Raw genomic sequence first — 24,550 nt, 5'->3', positions numbered from 1 at the left:
TACTACTTATCAAGGCAATATGGGACAGTTTGCGTCAAACGCAAAATTGTCTTGGGGGGCCCCCCAAGGCCCGGGGCCCGGGGCGAACCGCCCCTTCCGCTCCCTGGTAGGTCCGCTAGAGGGGCTTCTGTTTATTTATAAATCTTTAATTCATCTTATTTATAATGCGTAATTAGCACGTAAAACTTTGCAACGACCACGTAATTTATATAATGCTTGCTCAATTAAATATTGCAATCTGGTTTTGTATGTAGGTGAGTGTGCGGCTAAGGTACGTACGTCCACTTTCACTGGTAGAGGTAGGACGATTGAAAGTAAAGTGTATCTGGATGAGGCGGTGATTCGAAAAATCGTGACGGACATTGTTTAAAGGCGTTTAACTATGCCGGATACTGTTACAACAAACGTTTTGTATGGTTTTATTTGTTTGTACTACTGATTATGTACTTAACAGATATCTAGTTGTGATAACATTGATTTTATTGTAGTGTTGGTCGACCCATAACCAGGTGGACTGAAGGATTCGCTGGATGCTGGCGGCTCAGGATCGTGATGTTAGGAAGTTTCTGCAACAGGTCTATGTCTGCACGGACGACAATCGGTTGATATAAATATGATAATGATTTTAATATGAAATTAAATCCTATAAATAGTATTTCCCATAACTTCAAGGTGTTGACGAGTCAACTCACAGGAGCCGAACTACTTAACTAATATTTTTTTAATTAAAAAATAAAAAACTTTTTATGTTTTCATACAAAGTAATTAAAATCTATACTAATATTATTAGCTGAAGAGTTTGTTTGATTGAATCTCAGAAACTACTGGTCCGATTTGAAAAAATATTTCAGTGTTAGATAGCCCATTTATCGAGGAAGGCTATAGCTTATATATTATCCCCGTATTCCTTCGGGAACGGGAACCACGCGAACGCGAACCACTAAAACCGCGCAGCGTCAGCTAGTACCCGATAAAGAGACTACCCGGGGGTTTCACTCGCGTAGTTCTCCTGTAGGAATGCGAGGTTGAAATATAGTCTATGTTACTCGATAAAGATGTAGCCTAACGGTGAAAGAGCTTTTTAAATCGATCGAGTAGTTTTCGAGTTAAACCGTAACCAACAAAAAAGAATCAAATTTTATCAGTTTATTAGTTTAGACATATTATTTATTATGTTAAACACACGGACGTGTAACATACCCTGACGTTTTATTTGATTCTTTAAAGGTTGCAGACATTTTTCATAACGAATAAACGAAATATACATAAGTAGTACCTACTCGTATACTGAAATGAAAAAGACGCTGCATTTTGGGAAATGAATACATGAATAATTTATTTTCAACAATTCAAAAATTTACTTTCCAAGCAGAATAATGAATTAATAAATAATGTTAACATTACAATGTATTCTTACTAGTATGTATAATAAACAAAAATGTAGCTGCTTGTATTAATTCTTTTGTTTCATCTAGATACCAAGTAGGGAATACAATTGATTTTTTTCGGGTCAAGGGATATTAAGTATTAAGCGTACATACCAAAACAATTTAATTATTCAACGTTAATCAAGAACTTAACCAATCGCGTTGATTATAAATATTCAAAGGGCTCCCATACATTTTCTTGCATATCTGTTGTCTTTGGGCATAGTAACATCTGTACATTTTACCGCCGGGTGGTTCATAATGTGATCTACGTGTTGGTTGATTAAGAGTACTATAACCACACCATGACTCCAAACAATTATAATTTAATACTACTATATTAGTTTCAGTTTTTAAAAGTATTTTGTTATCAGTTTTGATTAACTCTTTCGCTCTAAGTCCATCAGAATACGGCACGTAAAGATTTAGATCACAATTGATTTTGTTTTCACTCTGTTCGCATAATAATTCTTCCTGCGACAATACGTTGGATTCATTCGGCCTCGCTATATTCCCAATGTCTACCAATTTGGTGTGTGAATCAACATCCTTCTTATGGCACACCCGCCCACCGTCACCGTACGCTAAGCAATCGATCAAATAGAATATATTATTTGGAATGTTGTTGGACAAGAACAACAACTTGTCAATATTTTTATAATAATGATACTTGACAGGCTCGCACTGATAGCTTTCAGATGGCTGTTGGTAGCAGTATTTAAGAGCTGCTCGTGGAGAAGCTAGTTGAATCAGGGAGTATATTTTAACGCTTCTACATTCCAGTGATGAACAGTTGTAAAAGACACCATTTTTTGCGGTCGGAAAATAGGGTTCGTGTGAAGGAAGATTGTCATCCTGATTTGTTCTACGGCTTGACATGTAACTCTTTATGCAATATAATACATTGTCCTGTAAAATTTTCAGTAAAATTTTAGTATTTTTCTAAATTATTATGCAATAAGCCAGATAATTTAAATGTAGGTCGCGCAACGATTTATGAGCGCTCACTGAGGGTAAAACGTACTGACTTACTACTCACTGGTATGCACTACGAACGAAATTTTTTTCTTAGATTCGGATTCAGAAAAGCTTTTTTATCCATGAACTATCGTAATTACCCATGAAAAGTCGCGCGACTAACGAGATGTTATTAAAAATGGAGACACTATCATAAAGGAAATTTCACTTGTATGTCCTCATTTGGGTATTAGCAGTTTTAGAATATTAAAAGAAAATTAATCAAAGTACCATCGCATAGTGATCAATAATTAAAGCTGTTTCCAATAAACACCCAAATTCAGAGCAAAATAAACCTAAGACGGTTCAAAATAATTTGTGTACGGTTTATTATCCAATGTAAGTACTTGTCCATCCAAAATTTGTTTTTGGCACTCATTTAGTGAGGACGTTTTTTGGTCGCGTTGGTCGAGTCTATTTTTTATAAGAGGTCAATGCACGACTTTTTTACGTGAAACTATAAAGGCATCATTATTTGAATTCTAAATGATAAAAGAAACAAACAATATAAACGTTTCCTGCCTACTCATCGAGGCCCACACGTTTTTTTTGTAAAAGTTTTCCTTTTAGTGTTCGTGATTTACGCGTTATTGTTTATATCAAGCGTTTAAGCAATTTGCATACGAATTTGTTACGCTAAATCACAAACTGGTTTTATGGGTGCACTTATTTAATATGTAAGAAATACAAAAAAGGAAATTAAACTTTGAATAATTATTAATTTCCGTAACAATAAGTAATGAACCAATTAATAGAAATAAAGCCTATTAAATAATTAAACGTATTTATAGTTAACTTTGTTTATACTAATAAAGAATGACATATTATTTACCTTTTCAATAACACATAGGACATCTGTATTGTAACGCTGGAAATTTAATAAAATGTGTAAGTATTAATTTAGTTTTAAAAGAAGTACTCGTAGAGCATTCTACCAATTTGACTAAAATTATTAATAAATAATAGTAACAGTTAAAGTATGTATTATATGTAAAGGAAGATATTGAATAAAAGGAAGGAAATAAAGGACCTCAGAAGTCAGAAATTTGATAATTATGACGCAGTGATCGCTGCTGTACACTATTTTTCAAAAGATCAGGACGAAGATTTCTTTCTAAAAAGGAGTTTTATGTTTAGAAAAAAGATATTCGAAGTGTATACTCCATATACAAGGAAACTAAAACATTGAAAAATAAAATAGCATTTAATAAAAGATAACTTCATATTAGTCATTCTCACTACTTAACCAACGATCAATAGTAGACACTCAAAAATAAGATATTGTCTCAATATATTGATGGTGTTGTAGAGGGTAATCTCTGGGTCTACCGAACCGATTTTGAAAATTCTTTTACCACTAGAAAACTACGTTATTCATGAGTGCCATAGGCATCTTCCCGTATTGTCACAGGAACGGGAACTACGCGGGTGAAACCGCGGGACATTGACTAGTTTATAATAACCACCTTACCGCTTGAACTTCAAACAATAGAACACACAGACAGATGACTAAACATAAAAAAGTGAAATTCATTTCCCCGACAATTACATCACGCGTGCAAAATAAATTGCGTATGTATAGAAACGATAAAGATTTGACATAAAAAAATTAACTATTGATCGCTTCATTACAAAGTCATACAATTCATTGTGTAGAATTTTTATTATCTAATACCACGCTACAAAGAGCAATACTTTTATTATTATACTAGCTGACGCTGCGCGGTTTCACCCGCATGGCTCCCGTATCCGTAGGAATATGGGAAAAATTTATAACCTTCCTCGATAAATGGGCTATCTAACACTGAAAGAATTTTGTAAATCGGACAAGTAGTTCCTAAGATTAGCGCGTTCAATCAAACAAACAAACTCTTCAGCTCTATAATATTAGTATAGATTAGTACCTATAGATGTCTTATAAATTTAACAGTGAAGTGCTTTTTTTTTCAAGAATATTTTCCATATGACCAATCTCGTTATCCGCCAACTAGTCGGAAAGACTGAGTTAGTAGTACAATAATATTCCAATAAGAGGACGTCGAACCATATTCCAATAAGAGGATGTCTCTTTGAAGTCCCTAGCCTCTTAACCCTGGAATAATTGACTATTGAGGCTTAACACGTTTAACACATTTAGTGCTCACTACTCGGATCCGAGTTGGGAGGGGGGATAGTAGCGGTGCCGCGCACTCGGATCCGAGTGACCGGCCTGTGCATTTTGTAGTAGTCAGTAAGCCGCCGGCGTTTGAGGTGAGTTTATGTTGGTTTGCGCGACCGCTCTGAAACATATTCAACTTACGAAAACGCGTATTGGTTTCATTATAACAGTGTAATTGTGACTTTTACACACGATCGTATCAAAGCTATTTTTGCACTAAAATGGACAATAAGGCTGGACCGTCTGGAAGTAAATCTACGAGTAGTTCTAGAAAAAAGCGTCGGCAAAGTGATGACTATGAGTCTGACTATAGTGATGAGGATGTGTATTCTCAAAGAGCTGATGAAGACTCTTCAAGTTCAGAGGACTCTTCTAGTTGCGGCAGTGATGATAGTATCTTTGATACTAGACTGAAGCAAAAGACGACCAGCCGTGTACCACCAGCTCAACCTTCAAGGTCATCTGCCCCAAAGACGACAAGCCATATACCACTAGCTCAACCTTCAAGGTATGACTAACTAATGATGTTATGAACGCATGACAATAAATATTTGAAAACAATGTGGAAAATGAAATCTCCGAGTGGGAATCGAACCCGTTCCTTCAGGATTCCATCCTTGACACTTTAATCACTAAGCCTCAAAAGCCAAATTCCTCATTGCTTTGAACCGTCTCAAAGAGGTGTAGTTACCATCAAAAAATGCTTAAAAATATTTATTATGAAATTAAATTGATTGAACTCAATAATAACAGTAAATTGTACTTAATTCCATTTAATTTTATTTAAAGGTCACCTGCCTCAAAGACAGTCAGCTGTGTACCACCACCTCAACCTTCAAGTTCATCTGCATCAAAACGTGGTTTATGTGAGTCAGATGGAAGGGCTATCATTCAATGTAAGCGATTAAGACCTTCATTTAGGGATGGCCCCACGCGTAATAATTCTACTCAATCGTTGAAGTTACCAGATCTAAATAGTTCCTCAGCATCGAAGTCAGCGCCTCGACTACTGGAATTTGATGGAGACGGTAGCTTTGAATTCAATTCTGAAATTGACTGCCGTCCTACATCGCCGAATATCGTACAGGACTATGGAGATTTTTTGCCGGATATACCAATTAACCCTACCAGTTCAACACCTAGCGTATCTCTTCTGAGATCCGATGCGATCACCCCCAACCTTTCGCCAGAACGTGATGACGTCTCTCCATCAATTATGGCTGTTCGGAGATCTGGAAGTCGTACTCCAGACTTACCCGATGATTTTTATCTATCACCCAATAACTCACCCTCTGGTCAAGGAGCCACTACCACCTGGAGCAGTGATCCAAGCTCCATGAAAAGCTTAGAGTTTACTAAGGAACAGGAACTCTTAGTGCCGCCTCCAACTGATCCTTACGAAGCATTCCGACTAATGATTGATGACGAGTTGTTAGATCTTATAGTTCGCGAGACCAACGCGAACGCAATAAGAGTCGGTAATGCACAAAACGTCAAACAAAACTCCAGAATAAAATCTTGGAAAGATTTAACAAAGGAAGAACTGCTGACATTTTTAGGACTCCTTCTTCACACAGGAACAATTCGACTAAACCGTTTAAGTGATTATTGGAAACGACACTATTTGTTTAATATTCCATGCTTCGGACAATTCATGTCACGAAATCGTTTTTTACTTATTTTACGATGCCTACACTTTACGTCTGTAACCAGTGAAGAAGACCGTCTCAATAAAATCCGACCATTCATGGATCATTTTAACAATAAAATGAAAACTATTTACTGTCCAGGTAAAGAGCTATCATTGGATGAGTCCATGGTATTGTGGCGCGGTCGGTTGCTGTTCCGACAATATATAAAAAACAAACGGCATAAATATGGCATTAAACTCTATGTTTTAGCAGAACCAGATGGTACGGTCTTGAAATTTCAAGTTTACGCCGGTGCTAATGATGAGACATCAGGGCAAGGACATAGTAGTAAGATTGTCTTCAAACTACTAGAAGAGAGACTGGACTGTGGCCATCATGTATACATGGATAATTATTATAATTCTTATGGCCTGGCTGTGAAATTGCTAGATCGACAGACATACTGCACAGGAACGTTAAGAAAAAACAGGAAAGATAATCCCGTCGAAATTGGCTCTGTTTCACTGGAAAAGGGAGAAAACAAATCCTTGTTCTTGAACGGCGTTCATGTCGGAAAATGGAGGGATAAGCGATACGTTCTGTATATTTCTACAGAACACGGTAGTGAGATGATGGAGACTACTTCCAAAAGAGGATCTATAGTAGTGAAACCAATGGCAATCGTTCATTACAATAATTTTATGTCGGGTGTTGATCTTCAAGATCAGATGTTGGCATACTATCCAGTCCAAAGGAAGACGCTGCGTTGGTACAAGAAGCTGTTTGTGCATATGCTGCAAATGAGCCTTACTAATGCATTGCACTTGTACAATACATTTTCGGCGAATGACAAATTAAATCTATATGATTTCCGTATGAAGATACTGGAGAAGCTTTTACCTGATCCTAATGATGTAAATCGACGCAATGTTTTGAAAGTGAAACACGAACTCACAAAAATAGAAAAGACCCGGACGAGAGTTAAGACAGTAGGAAGAGTCACGAAACAAACTATCGAAGTGGTCCGAAAAGAATGCAAAGGTTGCAAATCACAGAAAAAAAGGGTGCAAACAATTTATGAATGTAAGCAATGTGAAGGTTCTCCAGGTTTCTGTACAAAATGTTTCTGCCTAGCACATTCATAATTGTTTTCATTAAATTTTATTGTTTTGTTACCTATGTGGTTAAAATTTTCAGAATATTTTTTATTCCTTTGTACCTTTATGTGAGTGACTCACCTTTATTCTGTGACAAGTTTTCAATTAAACTTATAATTATTACGTACTGATACTTTTGATTGTATGGCTTTGATTTGATTTTTGATAAATATTATTGTATCGCTCAGATTTATGAATGTCTTCCTCAATAAATAATTATTCAAATGCGCATTATATTTTATTTACTATCTATATCCCTATGTTACTTAGGGATAATATAGCATTTAAAATGTAAAAGAATTATCGAAATCTGTGGAGTAGTTCCATTCCAACCATTGCTGTCCCTTACGCTCGGATCCGAGTGACCGGCACCTGGCGCGCTATGTGCCTAACACTCGGATCCGAAAAAGGTTATTTTTTATTAAAAAAATAATAATAACAATATACTTTCATCCATATTTTTAAACATACCTATATACTTAATCAAAATACGCCTTAAAAAAATTTGGTTTCTGCCTAATTATTTTAATAATATCTTAAGCAGTGAATGTGTTAAAGTCCCCATAAAGACTGTCTTACCACCCTACAAGTCCAAATATGTTACAAATATAATCATATCGTATTCATATAAGTTTAATCAGGAAAACGACTTATTACAGTAAATTTTTTTATTTTTTTCGAGATTTCCTATGTGAGCCCAACATGGACATGGACTTATAAATAAAAATTTTCATGAGCCCACATTGGGCTCATGGACTTGTGCGTATGACATTAATAAGTTTCTATGATTTAATTTTAAATTCTATTATCTAATAAATTAAATTGACGGTAGTTCAGATAAAAACAATGTAATTGTTTTCTATGGTTTATTATTTTTTGAAAGAGTGATATTTATGTAGTGTAAAATGCTTCATGATCAAAATACAAGGAAAATAATACTAATGTACTGACGTAGAATTCAACGATAAACCAATCAAGGATATTGAGCAATTCATCAGTGTGACTTACCTACATATAATTTCATGTGAACTCATATTTTGCAATACTTACTTGTTTTTAATCTTTGAGATATTCCATAATAATTATTCTTAAGGTTTTTATAAGAACCATTCCTTATTTATAAGTTCGCAAAACCACAATAACTCTACTCATAAGTTTGCTTCAAAAATGAAGAAGAAAATTCCGAAAAAGTCAAAATGTATAGTTATCATTACTAATAAGGTAGACTGTTAAAGATAATTATGTCTCCGCCAACCAGCTTAATTATACGTTTAATTTTTTTAAATGACGCCATAGACTAACTTCCTGGATGATAATTAAATATTTAAAATAGAAAAAAGGGTAATGACTTAGAGCGATAACGTTAAACGTGCTAAGCCCTGAAATAACTGTTTCTGGGTACTGGCAAAGACGTACCGCCATGCGATTTAGCGTTCCGGTACGATGCCGTGTAAAAATCAAAAGGGGTGTGGATGTTTATCCTCCTCCTAACAAGTTAGCCCGCTACCATCTTAGATTGCATCATCACTTACCATCAGGTAGAGATTGAAGTCAAGGGCTTACTTGTAAAGAATTAAAAAAACTAACTTATTGGTCTTACAGCCTGTGTAATTCAGACCTTCGCCTTTTTATAAAAGCTAAAAGTATCAGTTTCGTAAGAACATGGATGGAGTTTATATCATAATGGCTAATGGTTGGTAATGGTGGTTAAGGTTATACCTAAAGGTCTAAACCTTTCAGCTTAGACCCTCAATCAATCAGAAAGAGTAGTTCTTTTTATATTTTCGAAAATAATCATGTCACCAGACAATAAGCTGTCGAAATTTATTACCATGGACGCTTATAGTTTAATCTTAAATGATGATTTCACAAAAAATAAATAAAAAATCATTATTTATTTTTCCACGAATCACGAAGTAACAATAACTTAATAATAATATTACACATTTTGTATCTACTTACAAGAAGAAGAAGCGCCTGTTTATACATTGTACATCCCAACCTCGTTTGCCCAAGTGGATTCTGAAAAGATAACACGATTTTTAGCAAGGTACATTGTATACTAAAAGAACTGCTATAGTAAATAAAATTACTGCAATAATAGATGACTAATTTTTTATGAAAATTTCCTTTTAGAGACAACGTGCCGTATCCTTTAAAATATACTCAGAGGCACAATTATCCGCCTTAATAAACTCGCGTCATATTAAAGTGGGCAGATAATTGTGCCTCTGAGTATATATTTAATAACTAGGATATGGGAATCAGTGGACTCATACATTTTACAAGGGAAAAGAGTATTTAAAAATGCCTGAACGGCTAAGCCTCCAACTAAAGTTAATTAAAATTAGCAAACGAGCCAAAGGTGTTACGTTATTCTGCCAAATAAGGAGTTGTTAAGTCATAGCGATTGGTCATCCATTTAAAATGCTAGAAAACAAGACAACATTAATTGTTTACTTGGAAACTTAGGTTCACCACGGGCTCATACAGCAGATGTTACGTAAGAACTACGGTTACCTAAGTCCCACTTACGCTATGTTATAAGATTTCAGGTAAAAGTTGATCCAGGGGTTGAAATACCGTCCCGTGTGGGGTTGCTAGTCCTCCATCGGGTGCGTCCCCTGGGTGGTGGATAGGGGAAAGCCTCCTAACGAGGTATCGGGGAAACCCGGCGTGAACCAAAACTAGCAGGGGGTGGGGCACTTTTATGTGCTGCAACTGAGGTTTGCCGTCTGGATGCTCCTGGTACTGCTTTGCTTATCAGAGTGGACATAGCGAGCGTTTAAATGGCAATATAAGGGGATGAATCTGGTTTCCTGCTGGGTTCTAGTGGCTTCCGAGCCGTGAGGAAGAAAACCTCGTTAAAAATTTACAAGCGCGACGGGCTCTGCTGGTCTTCATAACCGGTGAGCATTGGCTTCAGCTACCGTCGGGCAACCCGTAATCCACACTGAGCGGAACCGGGGGCCTCACGCACGGAGCGAGGGGCCACGAGGAAGACAACCTCTATAAAAATTACCCCAATCCCAAGGTCCGTCGCCTGCCGATGGGATGAGTGGCTGATGGGAATTCAGTCCCGAAGGCGTCACAATGGGGGGTTTGGGGACAATAAAAAATAAAATAATGGATTACACGGCGGCAAATATAACTACCCGGGAGGGTCCCCGAAAGGGGGAATCCCTTGGTGCGCTGGAAAGCCGGCGCATCGGCCCCGACGTATACGGGGGGGCCAACCGACGTGAAGAGGATGTGTTAGGTTTGGGGGGGAAATTTTGGGCAAAGAAAGGAGTGGGAGAAAAAAGAGGAGAAAGTAGTAGAAGAGAAACAGGTACAAGGAACGGTGCTGAAGAGGTGGCGTCGGAATCTGACAGCAGCCTTAGACCCGTCGGGAGCCGGCTCGGATCGAGATCAGGCTCTCCAGTGATAGTACCGATGGGCGGAGCGAAACGTCCCCGTCTCAGCGAGGGTGAAGAAAATAATATGTCCACTGATGAAGAAAGGCCTGGAACACCGGTGCCCGTAAGGCGCATAGGTCAAGTGCCAGACAGTGGGCGCTTTCGTAGTAGTCTGGGCAGAACCAGGGAGGCCCGCCAACAGACTAGGCTACGTGCAGAAGAAGACCTCCTTAAAGAGACTGAAGTCGCCCGCTGTCGGCGGGTTTTGCGCAAAGGAGTAGGATCCACGGACGGACAGCGGATCGACGAAAAAACCGCTGCTCGTCTGCAAAACGAGGTACTAGAGGACGTGGAAATTATCAAAAAGGTAGCCACTAAGTCCTCCAACTTGAAGGGTACCTTCGTACGCGATTTAAAAGACGCTGCGGACTCTATTAAGGCGGCCGTGGAAGTCCTGGCATCACGCAATATATCGGAGGAAACGAGAAAATTGCAGGCGGACAATGTTCGCTTGCAGGCCGAGATGGCCAGTCTTCGGACTGAGCTGTCTCAATTACGCCAAGAGATGAAGGGGGAGCAGAATCAGGGTTCTGTCCCCCCTCCTATGGATGTGACGGAGGAGGCACCCCCTGTAACTCAACCTCCTTCAAAGAATAACGGAAAAAATAATAAAACCAAGCGCTCTGGACCAACTTCAGACGCGCTCACTTTAGAGGAGATCTGCCGAACGGTTATGATCCAGGTCGGAGGAATGTTGAACGCCCGTCTGGCGACATTTGAGGACAGGCTCCTCCCAGCGAGAAACCTTCGGCCGCCGCTTGCGTCGGATAATAGGCAAGTTGGGCGTAATTATGCAGCTGTGGTCTCAGAGTCTGCATCGGACGCGTCCAGGCCAGCTGAAGGAAACGTGCCTCAAACGTCTGCACAACCCGGGCCCAGTACAGCACAGAGACCAGTTGGGTCCAATCGGACACAGGGGGCAAAAGAAGGGACATCTACTTCAACTTCTACACCCTCCAAAGGGGTTCAAGAGAAGAAGAAGAAAAGGAAGAAAAAGAAGAAGTATAAGAAAAAGGATGGACACCTGCCCGCTACGAACCAGGAGCAGCGGCAGTCTCAGATGTCAGCGTCGGAATGGACAAAAGTGGGTCGCAAACAGCAACTCGACCCGAAAAGCCGTGCCAGCAAACTCCGCCCCCCTGGATCATCAGCGGTGCTCTTGACGCTAAAGCCGGGAGTTGAGGAAAGCGGTACAACTTATGCGAAGGTAATCACCTTTGCAAAGGAGAAAATCAATGCGGCGGATATCGGAGCTCACGAAGTCAGACTTCGAAAGGCTGCAACAGGAGGCCGCCTATTTGAATTCCCTGGAGCCTCCAGTGCTGATAAAGCGGACTTGCTAGCTAACAAGCTTAGGGAGGTCTTAGGTGATGAGTTTGTCACGGTCTCCAGACCTATAAAATCTGTAGATCTGCGAGTTACTGGCTTGGATGACTCCGTAACTAGTGCTGAGGTGATTGCCGCAGTTGCGTCAGTGGGAGGATGTCCAGCTGATCAAGTACGGGCTGGCGTTGTGGTAAGCGGTTACGATGGACTGGGTGCAGTTTTAGTGCACTGTCCCGTAGCTGCCGCTAAAAAGATTGTAGCAGGAGGAAGGCTTCTTGTGGGCTGGGTGTCCGCTCAAGTCAAACTGTTGGATGCCCGACCCCTCATGTGCTACAGATGTCTTGCTCCGGGCCATGTAGGTGTTCAGTGCAAAGAAGGCATTGACCGCAGTGGGTTGTGCTACCGCTGTGGCCAACCTGGTCATAAGTCTCGTGGGTGCTCCGCTGCGCCATACTGCGTAGTATGTGCAGCTGCGGGTAAGTCAGCCGAACATCGCGTGGGAGGCAGAATTTGTCTTTCCACATCGAATAAGAAGAAGAGGGGAGGCAATATAGATCTGAGAAGCAAACAGTCTTCGTCTTTACCGCAGCAAACTGTAGGGCCAGAGGAGGTTCCAATGACTGAAGATTAGTTATGGATCTGAACCTCCTCCAGGCAAACATCAATCACTGCGCCAGAGCTCAGGACCTTCTATTCCAGAGCATGGCGGAGTGGTCGATTCACGTAGCTGTTGTGTCCGAGCCTTACTACGTCCCATCTGGGGTCGATTGGGTGGGGGATCGAGACGGATTGGTAGCCATAACGTCCCGGTCCATCGAAGGCTCTCCAGCCCTCGTGGAGGTGGTCCGGGGTAAAGGGTACGTATCAGCCCTCATCCATGATATAATGGTGGTGGGAGTGTACTTCTCGCCAAATCGGAGTCTAGCTGACTTTGAGGACTTCCTTGCTGAGGTCGGCGCCTTGATAGGCAGAAGTCGCTCCAGTCGAGTGTTAATTGCTGGTGATCTCAATGCCAAATCTGTGGCTTGGGGTTGCCCGGCAACGACTCCAAGTGGACGAGAACTGGAGGAATGGGCGACGGTGACTGGACTCATGGTCCTTAACCGAGGATCGGTTAACACGTGCGTTCGAAGGCAAGGTGGCTCCATTGTTGACGTCACCTTCGCTGATGGCGTCCTGGCACGCCGTGTTCATGGCTGGGAAGTGAAAAAGAACGTGGAGACGTTGTCTGATCACCGATATGTGAGGTTTGGTATCTCCGGGAACTCAGCTTATTCTAACGGTCCAAACCAGCCTTTGCGATGTGTTGGTCCTCGTTGGTCGTTGTCCCGTATGGACCGGGACTATCTAGTCGAGGTTGCCTTAGTCGAGGCTTGGTTCTCCGCACCTCGAGACGGAAATCTAATTGAGGTAGAAGAAGAAGTAGCACGTCTTGGTGTTTCTATGTCGCATGTCTGCGATGGGGCCATGCCGAGAATACACACTGTTCCTTCGAGGCGAGCGGTGTATTGGTGGTCTGATGAGCTTGCACAGCTGCGTAGATCCTGCGTGGCTGTAAGACGACGATACACTCGCTATCGTCGGCGAAGGAGACGAGATCAAGCTGAAGAAGATCGGCTTTATTCGCTTTACAGGGATGCGGTGCAGACGCTGCGTATAGCCATTGGGGAGGCAAAAAATCTTGCCAATGACGAGATGCTGGCCTCTTTGGATGCGGACCCTTTCGGGAAGCCTTTCAAGTTGGTACGTAAGAAACTTCGACCCAGAGCCCCTCCTCTTACGAAGAGTCTCCAGCCTCTCGTCGTTGAGTCGGTGGTCGCAGCTCTATTTCCAGATGGAACTGAGCATGAGATTCCCCGCATGGCGCCGTCTTCAGTGGAGGAAGATCAAAGTCTGGATGCCGTACCTCAGGTCACGGAAGGAGAGTTAGGCTCGGCAGTGATACGTATGCGCCGGAAAAACACTGCACCAGGCCCCGATGGCATCCCTGGCCGCGCCTGGGCTCTAGCTCTAGGGCCACTCGAGCCGTGGGTTAGGGCCTTGTTCAGTGCCTGTTTCGAGCAGGGTCAGTTCCCGAGACCGTGGAAGAGAGGGAGACTGATCCTGCTCCGGAAGGACGGACGGCCTGCTCATGAGCCGTCGGCGTACCGGCCGATCGTATTGCTAGATGAAGTGGGCAAGCTCTTTGAACGTGTTGTTGCTGTTCGCCTCATCCAACACTTGGAGACGGTAGGACCAGACCTCAGCGATAACCAGTTTGGTTTCCGCAGAGGCAAGTCTACCATAGACGCAATAGCGCAGGTAAGGGACCTTGCGGATAGCGCGGTAGCCCGGGGCGAGGTGTTGGTGGCGGTGTCACTCGATATCGCCAATGCCTTCAACTCCTTACCCTGGAACTGCATTATGGAGGCGATGAGGTACCATATGTTCCCCCGTTATCTAAAGCGGACTGTGGCGGCTTACCTCTCCGAACGATCGATTAGCTATCCAACTAGTGATCGATGGTCAGAAAGGGCGATGTCTTGCGGTGTCCCACAGGGTTCAGTTCTTGGTCCCCTCCTGTGGAACATTGGTTATGACTGGGTGTTGCGGGGAACCGTTCTGACGGGCGTTGACATCGTATGTTATGCCGACGATACCCTTGTGACGGCTCGTGGCAGCACTTTTCTGGAGGCTAGACGTAGAGCTACAGCTGGTGTAGCCAAAATTGTAGCCAAAATACGGAGTCTGGGATTAGAAGTAGCGCTGCATAAATCCGAGGCCCTATGTTTTCACGGGCCCTGGAGAGCGCCTCCTGATCAGCCCGCACTGGTAGTTGGCGGAGTGTCCATCGCTATCGAACGTACTATGAAGTACTTAGGACTCGTACTCGATAGCCGGTGGACGTTCGAGGAGCATTTCCGGCGTCTTGTCCCGAAACTTCAAGGTGCCATTGGTGCATTAAGTCGGCTCCTACCAAATATTGGTGGTCCGGGTTTACGGTGTCGCCGTCTATACACGGGTGTGGTGCGATCAATGGCGCTCTACGGAGCACCTATATGGTCGGATACTCTGACTTCCCGAACTCGGGCTTTACTGCAAAGACCTCAAAGGCTTATGGCAGTCAGAGTGATACGGGGGTATCGCACCATATCAGGCGAGGCTGCCTTTGTGTTGGCGGGGACACCACCCTGGGACTTAAACGCTGCTCTGCTCGCGAGGGAGTACTGGCGGAGAGTTGATGTCCGTCAACGGGGGGAACACCCTTCGGTGATAGTTGATTGTGCGCGGCGGGCGGCCACAGCCAGTTCCCTCATATCTTTATGGCGGGAGCGACTTTGTGCACCGACTGCCGGCCACCGCACAATAGAGGCGATCCGGCCCGTCCTCGAACTGTGGACGGACCGTAACCACGGGGCTCCCTCTTTTCACCTCACGCAGATGCTCTCGGGGCACGGCTGCTTTGGGAGATACTTGTGCAGGGTCGCAAGAAGAGAGCCCACTCAGGTGTGTCATGAGTGCGGCTACGTGGAGGACACGGCACAGCACACACTCGAGTCGTGCGTCCAGTGGTCGACTCAGCGCGCCACACTCGTGGAAAAAATTGGGGCTGACCTATCATTGCCCACCGTCGTCCATGCTATGGTGAGTAGTGAGAGCTCTTGGAATGCCGTCGCCTCCTTTTGTGAGGAGGTGATGACGCAGAAGGAGGCGGCGGAACGGCAGCGAGAGGATGACGCAGCTGCAATTCCGATACGCCGCCGTAGGGCAGGTCGAAGGCGACGTGCCCACGATCGACGCCTACCACCCTAATATAAAATTGGAAGGCGCATCTTGTTGCTCTGGTAAGCAACAGACGGAGCAATGGGATCCTTAGATCCCCAGTGGAGGGTCTGCCTCGGCGGACGCCGCTGTCTGAGTTGCGGAAGATTAATTTTTTGTTCCCGGAACTCAGGCATCAGGCGAGGCGATGGAATTTAGCTGGGTTTTAGTGGGTATTCTGGCTGACTCGCAGCCGGTGAGTCCCACATACTCCCTCGGAAATGGTGCCAGCCTATGCCACTATTTCCGAGGGGGATGCGTAAAAGCATTTCCCAGCTTGAAAAAAAAAAAAAAAAAAAAAAAAAAAAAAAAAAAAGGGGTTGAAATACCGTGGTTGCGGTAGTTTACGAACTGTTCCCGTGGCTCAGTCATCAGGCGGCGAGTTGGAACGCCGTGGGGTTTTAGTCGGTTGAAGTCCGACATAACCTTCTTGACTCCCCGTGGCGAGAAGGTATCCATGAGGATTTTCCCACGTTAAAAAAAAGGGGTTGAAATACCGTGGTTGCGGTAGATTACGAAATGTTCCCGTGGCTCAGTCATCAGGCGACGAGTCGGAACACCGTGGGGTTTTAGTCGGTTGAAGTCCGATATAACCTTCTTGCCTCCCCGTGGCAAGAAGGTATCTATGAGGATTTTCCCACGTTAATAAAAGGGGTTGAAATACCGTGGTTGCGGTAGATTACGAAATGTTCCCGTGGCTCAGTCATCAGGCGACGAGTCGGAACACCGTGGGGTTTTAGTCGGTTGAAGTCCGATATAACCTTCTTGCCTCCCCGTGGCAAGAAGGTATCTATGAGGATTTTCCCACGTTAATAAAAGGGGTTGAAATACCGTGGTTGCGGTAGATTACGAAATGTTCCCGTGGCTCAGTCATCAGGCGGCGAGTCGGATCACCGTGGGGTTTTAGTCGGTTGAAGTCCGACATAACCATCATCATCTTCCCGTGGCGAGAAGGTATCCATGAGGATTTTCCCACGAAAAAAAAGGTGTTGAAATACCGTAGCAGGCTTAAGGTAATTATTTTCTAAGCTAGCTTTGTACTGAGTAGTCCCACGGAAATAAAAGGGGTTGAAATACCATAGCACGCTTATGGTAATTATTTTGTACACTTGCTTTGTATTGAGTAGATGTCAAAAAAGGGATGGATGAAAATTTTCCTACAATTTTCCCACATAATAGAACAAAGATACAAAAATACACATTACCACGATAAACCGAGTGTTTGGATACTCGTAATTGATTATTATGATGACAAAGAATATTTATGTAGCATAGGTGTTTGCGACTTCATCCGCGTGTGTTCAGGGTTTTGTACTATCCCGCGGAAAATATTTCATCATCATCATTAACAACTCTTGTCCAGCTCACTGTCGAGCACGAGTCTCCTCTCAGAATTACAGGGTGTTAGGCTAATAGTCGACTACGATGGCCCAATGCGGATTGGCAAACTTCACACACCTAGAGAATTAAGAAAATTCTTACGTATGCACGTTTCCTCACAATGTTTTTCCTTTTGAGACACGTGATATTTTTTTTTTCTTATTCTTTACGGGACGCAAATTGTGCGGGTTATGTATTGTTGTGTAAAAAAGTTCAGTCAGAATTATTCGAGTTTTTGATGCGTTCACAAGCCATCTAACATTTTTATGTTTATTATTTTTTTTATTTTATTCTTTACAAGTTAGCCCTTGACTGCAATCTCACCTGATGGTAAGTGGTGATGCAATCTAAGATGAAATCGGGCTAACTTGTTAATAGGATGATGAAATTCACACCCCTTTCGGTTTCTACAAAAACCTACAAACTAGTAGGTATTATTACAAAAAGTATTTACAAGACAATATTGTAATCCTTATAGTGATCACAGTCCACGGAGAATATCAGTTATAATTATAAAAATATTAATAACGGAATTTTATTACACTTATACTTAGCATATATATCTAATATACTTATGTTCTGAGGTTATGAGTTGCATAAAGACAGATTTACTATGACACGTAATAACTTAACAACAGAAGGGAGTATAATCACAGATTATTACTGATCGATGATTATATGTTTAGTCAAGGACATGACTAAATATTTATAATATTACTAGCGGACGCCCGCGACTTCGTCCGCGTGGAATTCAGTTTTTCACAAATCCCGTGGGAACCATGGATTTTTTTGGGAGGAAAAGTAGCCTATGTGTTAATCGAGACAATAATCTATCTCTACTTCAAATTTTAGGTGATTCGGTTCAGTAGCCGAGGCGTGAAAGAGTAACAAACATTTATACCATCAAAATCGTCAGAGTAAATTCTATTTCCATTCCAAATTTCAGCCAAATCGCTTCAGTAGTATCGGCGTTAAATAGTAACTAACATACATCCACACAAACTTTCGCGCTTATAATATTAGTAGGATATTATCTACTTTTATTTAGACTTCTACTATACCTACATGTAACTGACTCATTTACGAATAGTTAACACGAAAATGCTAACATATAATAGAATAGTAAATGACAGAATAATTAAACAATAACTTTACGTATTAGAAACAATGGAAAAATATTGAGAACATAACAGTGGCATCGGCCATGATTTTTTGAAAAGACGTGATCAGCACGACTTCAGAATATTGTTAGGTTGACATTGAAAATGTTGGATGTCTGTCTATTCTATTGTTCCATAAATCAGTGTAGCTCAGTTAATTCTACAAGGCTGAAAGTAGGCGTACACAGATGGAGTACGTATTCGTACAATGTTTAGCCACCTACTATGATTATGCACTCCTACCAGAGGCGTAGATACAGCCGCATCAGCCGTATCAATGATCTAGGGCCCCCGGACTATGTGAGTATTTAGGCATTTTCTTTGTTAATTTCAATAGTCCCACTCGAACCTAGAGTTAGGGATAAATCAAAAACTAAAGATTTGATTTGACACTCGTCTGGGGCTCTGATTGGGCACTTATTGGCACTCATTTGACTCCTCAACTAATTTTGTTACAGGGCCCCTCGAAGACACGCTGCGCCACTGACACCTGCTAGAGTTAAATAAAAATATCTTATCTATCTAACATTAAAGGTTTATTTGGATATCCATTACTATGTCATGAGATCGTAACAGCTTAAGTTTTATGTAATTTTGACGATGTAAGCTACGTTTTTATTATTATCATAAAATATTGTAAGAGACTATACAAAATCATACTAAATTTTGAATGTTCGATCTTCTACTTCCAAAGAATAAACAACAATATTAACTTAAAATCGCGTGGCTTACGCAATTTTTTTTAGCAATTTTATAGATTCTTCAACCCTGTACGTCTTGTATGTATAGTGTATTTATAGTACATTACTTTAAGTAAGCAAATGGAAGCAAGAAACTCAAGAAATTGCGAGCAACGTATTAAAGCATAAAATAATAGTAAATATAATAGCAAAGATAAGTATGAAGGTAATCCTAAATACTTATCTTTGTTATTTAAATTAAAGTTTTATTAATAAGTAGATTGTTAAAAATGTAACATTAGGTTCGGTATATCCTTTTGAAGTTATGACGTAAAAGGTATGAACTTTGCCAAAAAACGAACAATTACAAATTTTCGATTTTATTAAGAGGAAATTCCATGTTTGGATATTCATTAACATCAATGTAATCGTTAAACATAATTATCTTAAACTCCTTTTCCTTTTACTCAAGTTAGTGGAAGGTTGTACGTAGGCGTACTGACCCCATCAATATTGTTTAACTCTACGATGTCGATAATATTAAAGTCAAATTAGGAACTTTTGCAATAAATATTAATTTTTTGGCACACTCTCAATTTTATTCATTTTACTACGTTCTTAATATTAGATTGTATTATTTAGATAGTTTGCGCTTTGATTAATTCAATTATAGGGTTTAAGTCCTGTATCTACCATACTGTAACAACAGATAATTTTAGTATTTTTTTATATCAAAAGTAAGAAGATTATAGGTATTGTTACCCTCGATTAGGTATATACAGTCTAATGTTGTGCAGCTATATCATGTTGAGTTATTCATTTCATTTCTTATACTTAACCAGTATGGAATACTGATCATAATAGAGCCCGAAATGTAATATAAACTTTAAGTCAGCCACTGACGACCAAGAAAATTTACATGCCTGCAGCGCTAATGGCTTGACAGCCGATAAAACTAATCGTGTGTTGGTCGCGATGTGCATGGAATCATGCCGATGTGAGCTCACTTGATCGTCTGTGGTTGACATTATAAAACCTTTGCAGTTCGATTCTGGTTGGGATCAACAAGTATGAGTATTTACGCTCTAGTTTTGGCAAGGTTACATGTAGGCATACTGGACATAACAATGCGACAAGTATCGTCACTGCATGAAATATATGTGACATTGAAAATGTAGGTGACTATGACGGTCACCGTGTTATGACCGTACGAGCAATTGCAAAATGGTAACTCACTAACGAGAGTGCCTATTTACTGCAGTTTTATGGTCATCCTTATTATAATATTAAATTTTATTAATGTATTAAAATGAGACATGTGAATATTTTCGTAGGCTATTTTCATATATAACGTCTAACGAGTACGCTGATTATTATAAAGCCTGCAATGGATAACGTGGTTAAGCTTTTTACGAATAAATGTGACAATATTGAGAGATCGTCTAATTGGAAAAATAGTTTGACTTTTGTTGTAATTGTAAAGTGTAAACACAGGTTTAACAGGCAAGATTGTGTGTAGAACTGAAGGAGCGTTAGCAAAACAGAAACATGTTTAATGTTTTAAACTATATGTGATCGATTATGTCTGGAAGAGATTGGTGCAACGGTTTATAAATATTTCAGAGGAGACGCCCTTAGAAAGTCATTCCGCCTATCTCCTTTGCCTCCGGCTTCGGGCCCCATCAGGCGATGCTTCTGTGCTCGACAAACCCCCCGGTGACACCATTGAGGTCCCATTAAGGAGCCTAAGGCATTTAAAGTCTTGCACAATCAGGGCCAAGTACCTACTATAGCACACGTCTCTTCCTGTAGCACTCTAAATAATTAACGAAGCGTTTCTGTTGTGCTGACGCTCATTTAGTTTACACATACAAAGGTGTTTCTGTTATCAACTTACTATTACATCCAAAGCCAAGCAGAGTTCCTGATTTAAAATAACTAGGTACCTTACTTAACCTTACTACCTTACGTAACCTAACTTAAGTGTGGAATATGGACCGGATGGATAGACTTTATTCATCATTCATCGTTATCAACCCATATTCGGCTCAGTGCTGAGCTCGAGTCTCCTCTCAGAATGAGAGGGGTTAGGCCAATAGTCCACCTCGCTGGCCAAATGCGGATTGGCAGACTTCACACACGCAGATAATTGAGAAAATTCTCTGGTATGCAGGTTTCCTCACGATGTTTTTCCTTCACCGCTTACTACTAACCTCACTTAACCTAACTTAACTGTGGAATATGGACCGGATGGATAGACGGTATTATCTAATCTAAATTCCATTATACACCACACACCATACTGTAAAATGTTATTTTTTATGAATTAACCAAGTTTGTTATAATTACACCACAACATATTTAAAGAAAGTGTCGCGTAATGTACAAGCAATCGATAGTGAAAATGCAGTCGCTCTTTGCATACAAATCACATTTATTGACGCATTTTACTGACGGACTGCTTTATTTGTTGTATAATAACGAACTGTTAGTGTGCCTTGTGTATTTGCTTTACAAAATTCTTATTTAAAAAACATTAATCGCTGCCACTATTTTGATGAATTTTATACATTAGTTTATTTTTTTTATAATATTTTACATTTAATTTTTATAGGTATTTATCATTTAATACTGCATTAAAAAAAGATTTTCACTATTTCCAAAGAATTTTAGATTAGACCGTTCTTAAATAAAAACAAAGAAACTGTAAACTTTTGCTAGAAGTTTACAGTTTTAAATTTTAAATTTTAAATTTTATAAAAACAATATTTACAAAAGTATACCTACTCGTATTCATATGTGCAAATCTTCGTGTCTATACAAACCAATGAAGAATACCCCATGACGATACTAATACCTACTGGCTGCAGGTTCAAATTATTTTTTTTATCATTTTATTGTATTTTACAGCAATGCATGCAAAATCTTAAAGTCCTAATTTTTAAGGAAGTTTTTTTAGATTCCAAGTCTATAAATACACTAAGAGGGCAATGTAAGTAAATGCTTGTACTAAAACGTACGTATACTGTGATAAAACTACCAATAGTTTCTATCTCTTAGCAAAATCTATTTTTAACAAGAAATGCGGATAAGTAATTCTATACCAAAGAAAAGCGACAGTTGTGGTTCGCAAGTAGAACACCTACGTATCTAAAGTTTCTGTATTATACTGAATCATGTTGTTAAAATTTTAATGATATATAATATTATGTCAAAAAGTTTATGTACGGATTTTCATGCGTTTTTCACCAATAGATTTATGAGGTCCGTTCAAGTATAAGTATAATTTTGTACATATTTGTACATTTTGGCGTTAAGACCCCTAGGGCCATGGAGTCGCAGTGCCAAAGAATTTCACCGCGTAGTTGCCTCGACTGGTGACAGAACGGCTGGCTCATTTTTTGCGCAAAGGATCAGCCTGGCTGTCCAGCGCGGAAATGCAGCCAGTATTCTTGCCACCATTCCACGTGGGCATGATTTGTATATTAGGATAAGTTAGCTTAAGTTCCTTATTGTATTCTTTTTCAATAAAAAAAAGTATAATTTGAAATACCTAGTCGAAAATATTTAAAGCTAGGATTGGGGGGTTCCAGGCAGGCAAACACACGGGTGTCTGTTATTACATAAATTACCTAGTTAATTTTCATTATAAAAACGAGTATGTGTTTTTCTGAGAGTAACGTTTTGCAAAATCTCTGGCATCAAACGTGCATCTATCAGATTTCATGTATTGATATGTTAGAATTAAGATGCAAGCTATTTTATCCTATTAACAATACTGATTATACTGATAATAATAAGCTTCCTGTTCACATTCTGTATAGAATAATCATGATAATTTCATTCAGAACAACTCTCACTTGATTGTTCTTTTATAGATAAAAATAAAATACTTTATGCATGCGTTTTATAATACCGTCATTGTTACAGATTTTTCTTCTATAGCAACCGCTATCATATAGCGGCCATAGACACTCAATAACATAGACAATCTAAGCAATTTAATGGTTATTTTATGGTGAAGAAGTATTATAAAGGGTTGGTACGTGAGAATAATTTCATGAATGATATTAACTAGGTGTAAAACAAAGCTCAATGGTAAGAGTATGGTAAGGGTGTTGGTTCGATCCCCACCCCGTTTGTCTTTATCACTCCCTCCTAACACAGTCTTTTCCGTCGAATTGGAGGGGGATGGGAATATTGGTAATGTAAAAAAAAACAAAAAAAGATATGGCAAAATTCCTTTGAAAAATAAAAACTTCATTATTATACTCGTAATTTATTAGTTTCTACATGAATTGTCTAAAAGACAGTGAAAAACGGTTACTGACCTACTCCCCGGACTCCCTACTACCGGACTCCCCGCGGTTTCACCAGCATAGTTTTCTAGTTCTCGTGGAAATATAGGGATAAAATAAATAAATCCTATATAACTTGCGTATCATGTAGTTTGAATTGGTGGCAAAAATGATAAACAAGCTTACATTCACATTTATAACATTAGATATCATCATCATCATCATCATATCAGCCGATGGACGTCCACTGCAGGACATAGGCCTTTTGTAGGGACTTCCAAACATCACGATACTGAGCCGCCTGCATCCAGCGAATCCCTGCGACTCGCTTGATGTCGTCAGTCCACCTGGTGGGGGGTCGGCCAACACTGCGCTTACTAGTGCGGGGTCGCCATTCCAGCACTTTGGGACCCCAACGTCCATCGGCTCTTCGAACTATGTGCCCCGCCCATTGCCACTTCAGCTTCGCAACTCGTTGAGCTATGTCGGTGACTTTGGTTCTTCTGCGGATCTCCTCATTTCTGATTCGATCACGCAGAGATACTCCTAACATAGCTCGTTCCATCGCCCGCTGTGTGACTCTAAGCCTTCTTATGAGGCCCATAGTTAGCGACCAAGTCTCGGAACCATAGGTCATCACTGGCAACACGCACTGTTCGAAGACTTTTGTCTTCAGGCACTGAGGAATTTCGGACGAAAAGATGTCGCGAAGCTTCCCGAATGCAGCCCAGCCGAGTTGGATTCGACGGTTCACCTCTTTCTCGAAATTGGACCTACCTAACTGGATCATATGTCCTAGGTATATGTATTCGTCTACAATTTCGAGTGCAGCGTTCTCAACTATAACTGGGTGGAGCGATACATGAGCATTACACATTATTTTTGTTTTGCCCATGTTCATTTTCAGGCCCACCTGTTGAGAAACGCTGCTGAGGTCATTGAGCATGGTACTAAGGTCATCCAGAGTCTGTGCCATGATGACTACATCATCCGCGAACCGCAGTTGAGTGATGTACTCGCCATTGATGTTGATGCCAAGTCCGCTCCAGTCCAGAAG

The 24,550-nt window shown here is 40.8% G+C and overlaps 4 protein-coding genes across 5 annotated transcripts in view; 2 read left to right on the top strand and 2 right to left on the bottom strand.

Moving 5' to 3' along the window:
* The window catches only part of LOC112054537 (uncharacterized), a 66,253-nt gene that overhangs the window by 33,933 nt on the left and 7,770 nt on the right, over window positions 1-24,550 (bottom strand). For both annotated transcript variants that reach the window (XM_024094362.2, XM_052882397.1), the window contains exon 2: window positions 9,353-9,412. In XM_024094362.2, coding sequence (XP_023950130.2) covers window positions 9,353-9,379 — 27 coding nt within the window. In that variant the 5' untranslated portion in view covers window positions 9,380-9,412. The remainder of the gene's footprint in view (window positions 1-9,352; window positions 9,413-24,550) is intronic.
* Window positions 1,306-4,164, bottom strand: LOC112054539 (uncharacterized). Its single transcript, XM_024094365.2, has 3 exons — window positions 3,916-4,164; window positions 3,277-3,312; window positions 1,306-2,336 (listed from the first exon to the last, which is right to left on the bottom strand). Exons 1-3 carry the CDS (start codon window positions 3,976-3,978, stop codon window positions 1,569-1,571), a joined length of 867 nt encoding a protein of 288 aa, XP_023950133.2. The 5' UTR covers window positions 3,979-4,164; the 3' UTR covers window positions 1,306-1,568.
* Window positions 4,574-7,517, top strand: LOC128198216 (piggyBac transposable element-derived protein 4-like). Its single transcript, XM_052882396.1, has 2 exons — window positions 4,574-5,110; window positions 5,392-7,517. The coding sequence occupies exons 1-2, from the start codon at window positions 4,824-4,826 to the stop codon at window positions 7,376-7,378; spliced, it is 2,274 nt and encodes a 757-aa protein (XP_052738356.1). The 5' UTR covers window positions 4,574-4,823; the 3' UTR covers window positions 7,379-7,517.
* LOC128198217 (uncharacterized) lies at window positions 11,558-12,993 on the top strand. The gene has a single exon (XM_052882398.1). It carries the CDS (start codon window positions 11,909-11,911, stop codon window positions 12,803-12,805), a length of 897 nt encoding a protein of 298 aa, XP_052738358.1. The 5' UTR covers window positions 11,558-11,908; the 3' UTR covers window positions 12,806-12,993.

The sequence above is a fragment of the Bicyclus anynana genome, chromosome 7, assembly GCF_947172395.1.
Source record: "Bicyclus anynana chromosome 7, ilBicAnyn1.1, whole genome shotgun sequence".
Classification (NCBI taxonomy): Eukaryota; Metazoa; Arthropoda; class Insecta; order Lepidoptera; family Nymphalidae; genus Bicyclus; species Bicyclus anynana.
This window is presented reverse-complemented; position numbering and strand designations above follow the sequence as displayed.

What these genes read in the sequence shown, in the direction of transcription:
- LOC112054539 (XM_024094365.2), bottom strand. Translation starts at nt 3,978, where the DNA reads ATGAATTTCACTTTTTTATGTTTAGTCATCTGTCTGTGTGTTCTATTG. An exon ending in TATTGTTTGAAGTTCAAGCG is followed by an intron (nt 3,313 to 3,915) that starts GTAAGGTGGTTA and finishes TTAAATTTCCAG; the next exon opens with CGTTACAATACAGATGTCCT. An exon ending in TCCTATGTGTTATTGAAAAG is followed by an intron (nt 2,337 to 3,276) that starts GTAAATAATATG and finishes AAAATTTTACAG; the next exon opens with GACAATGTATTATATTGCAT.
- LOC128198217 (XM_052882398.1), top strand. Translation starts at nt 11,909, where the DNA reads ATGTCAGCGTCGGAATGGACAAAAGTGGGTCGCAAACAGCAACTCGAC.
- LOC128198216 (XM_052882396.1), top strand. Translation starts at nt 4,824, where the DNA reads ATGGACAATAAGGCTGGACCGTCTGGAAGTAAATCTACGAGTAGTTCT. An exon ending in CCACTAGCTCAACCTTCAAG is followed by an intron (nt 5,111 to 5,391) that starts GTATGACTAACT and finishes TTTTATTTAAAG; the next exon opens with GTCACCTGCCTCAAAGACAG.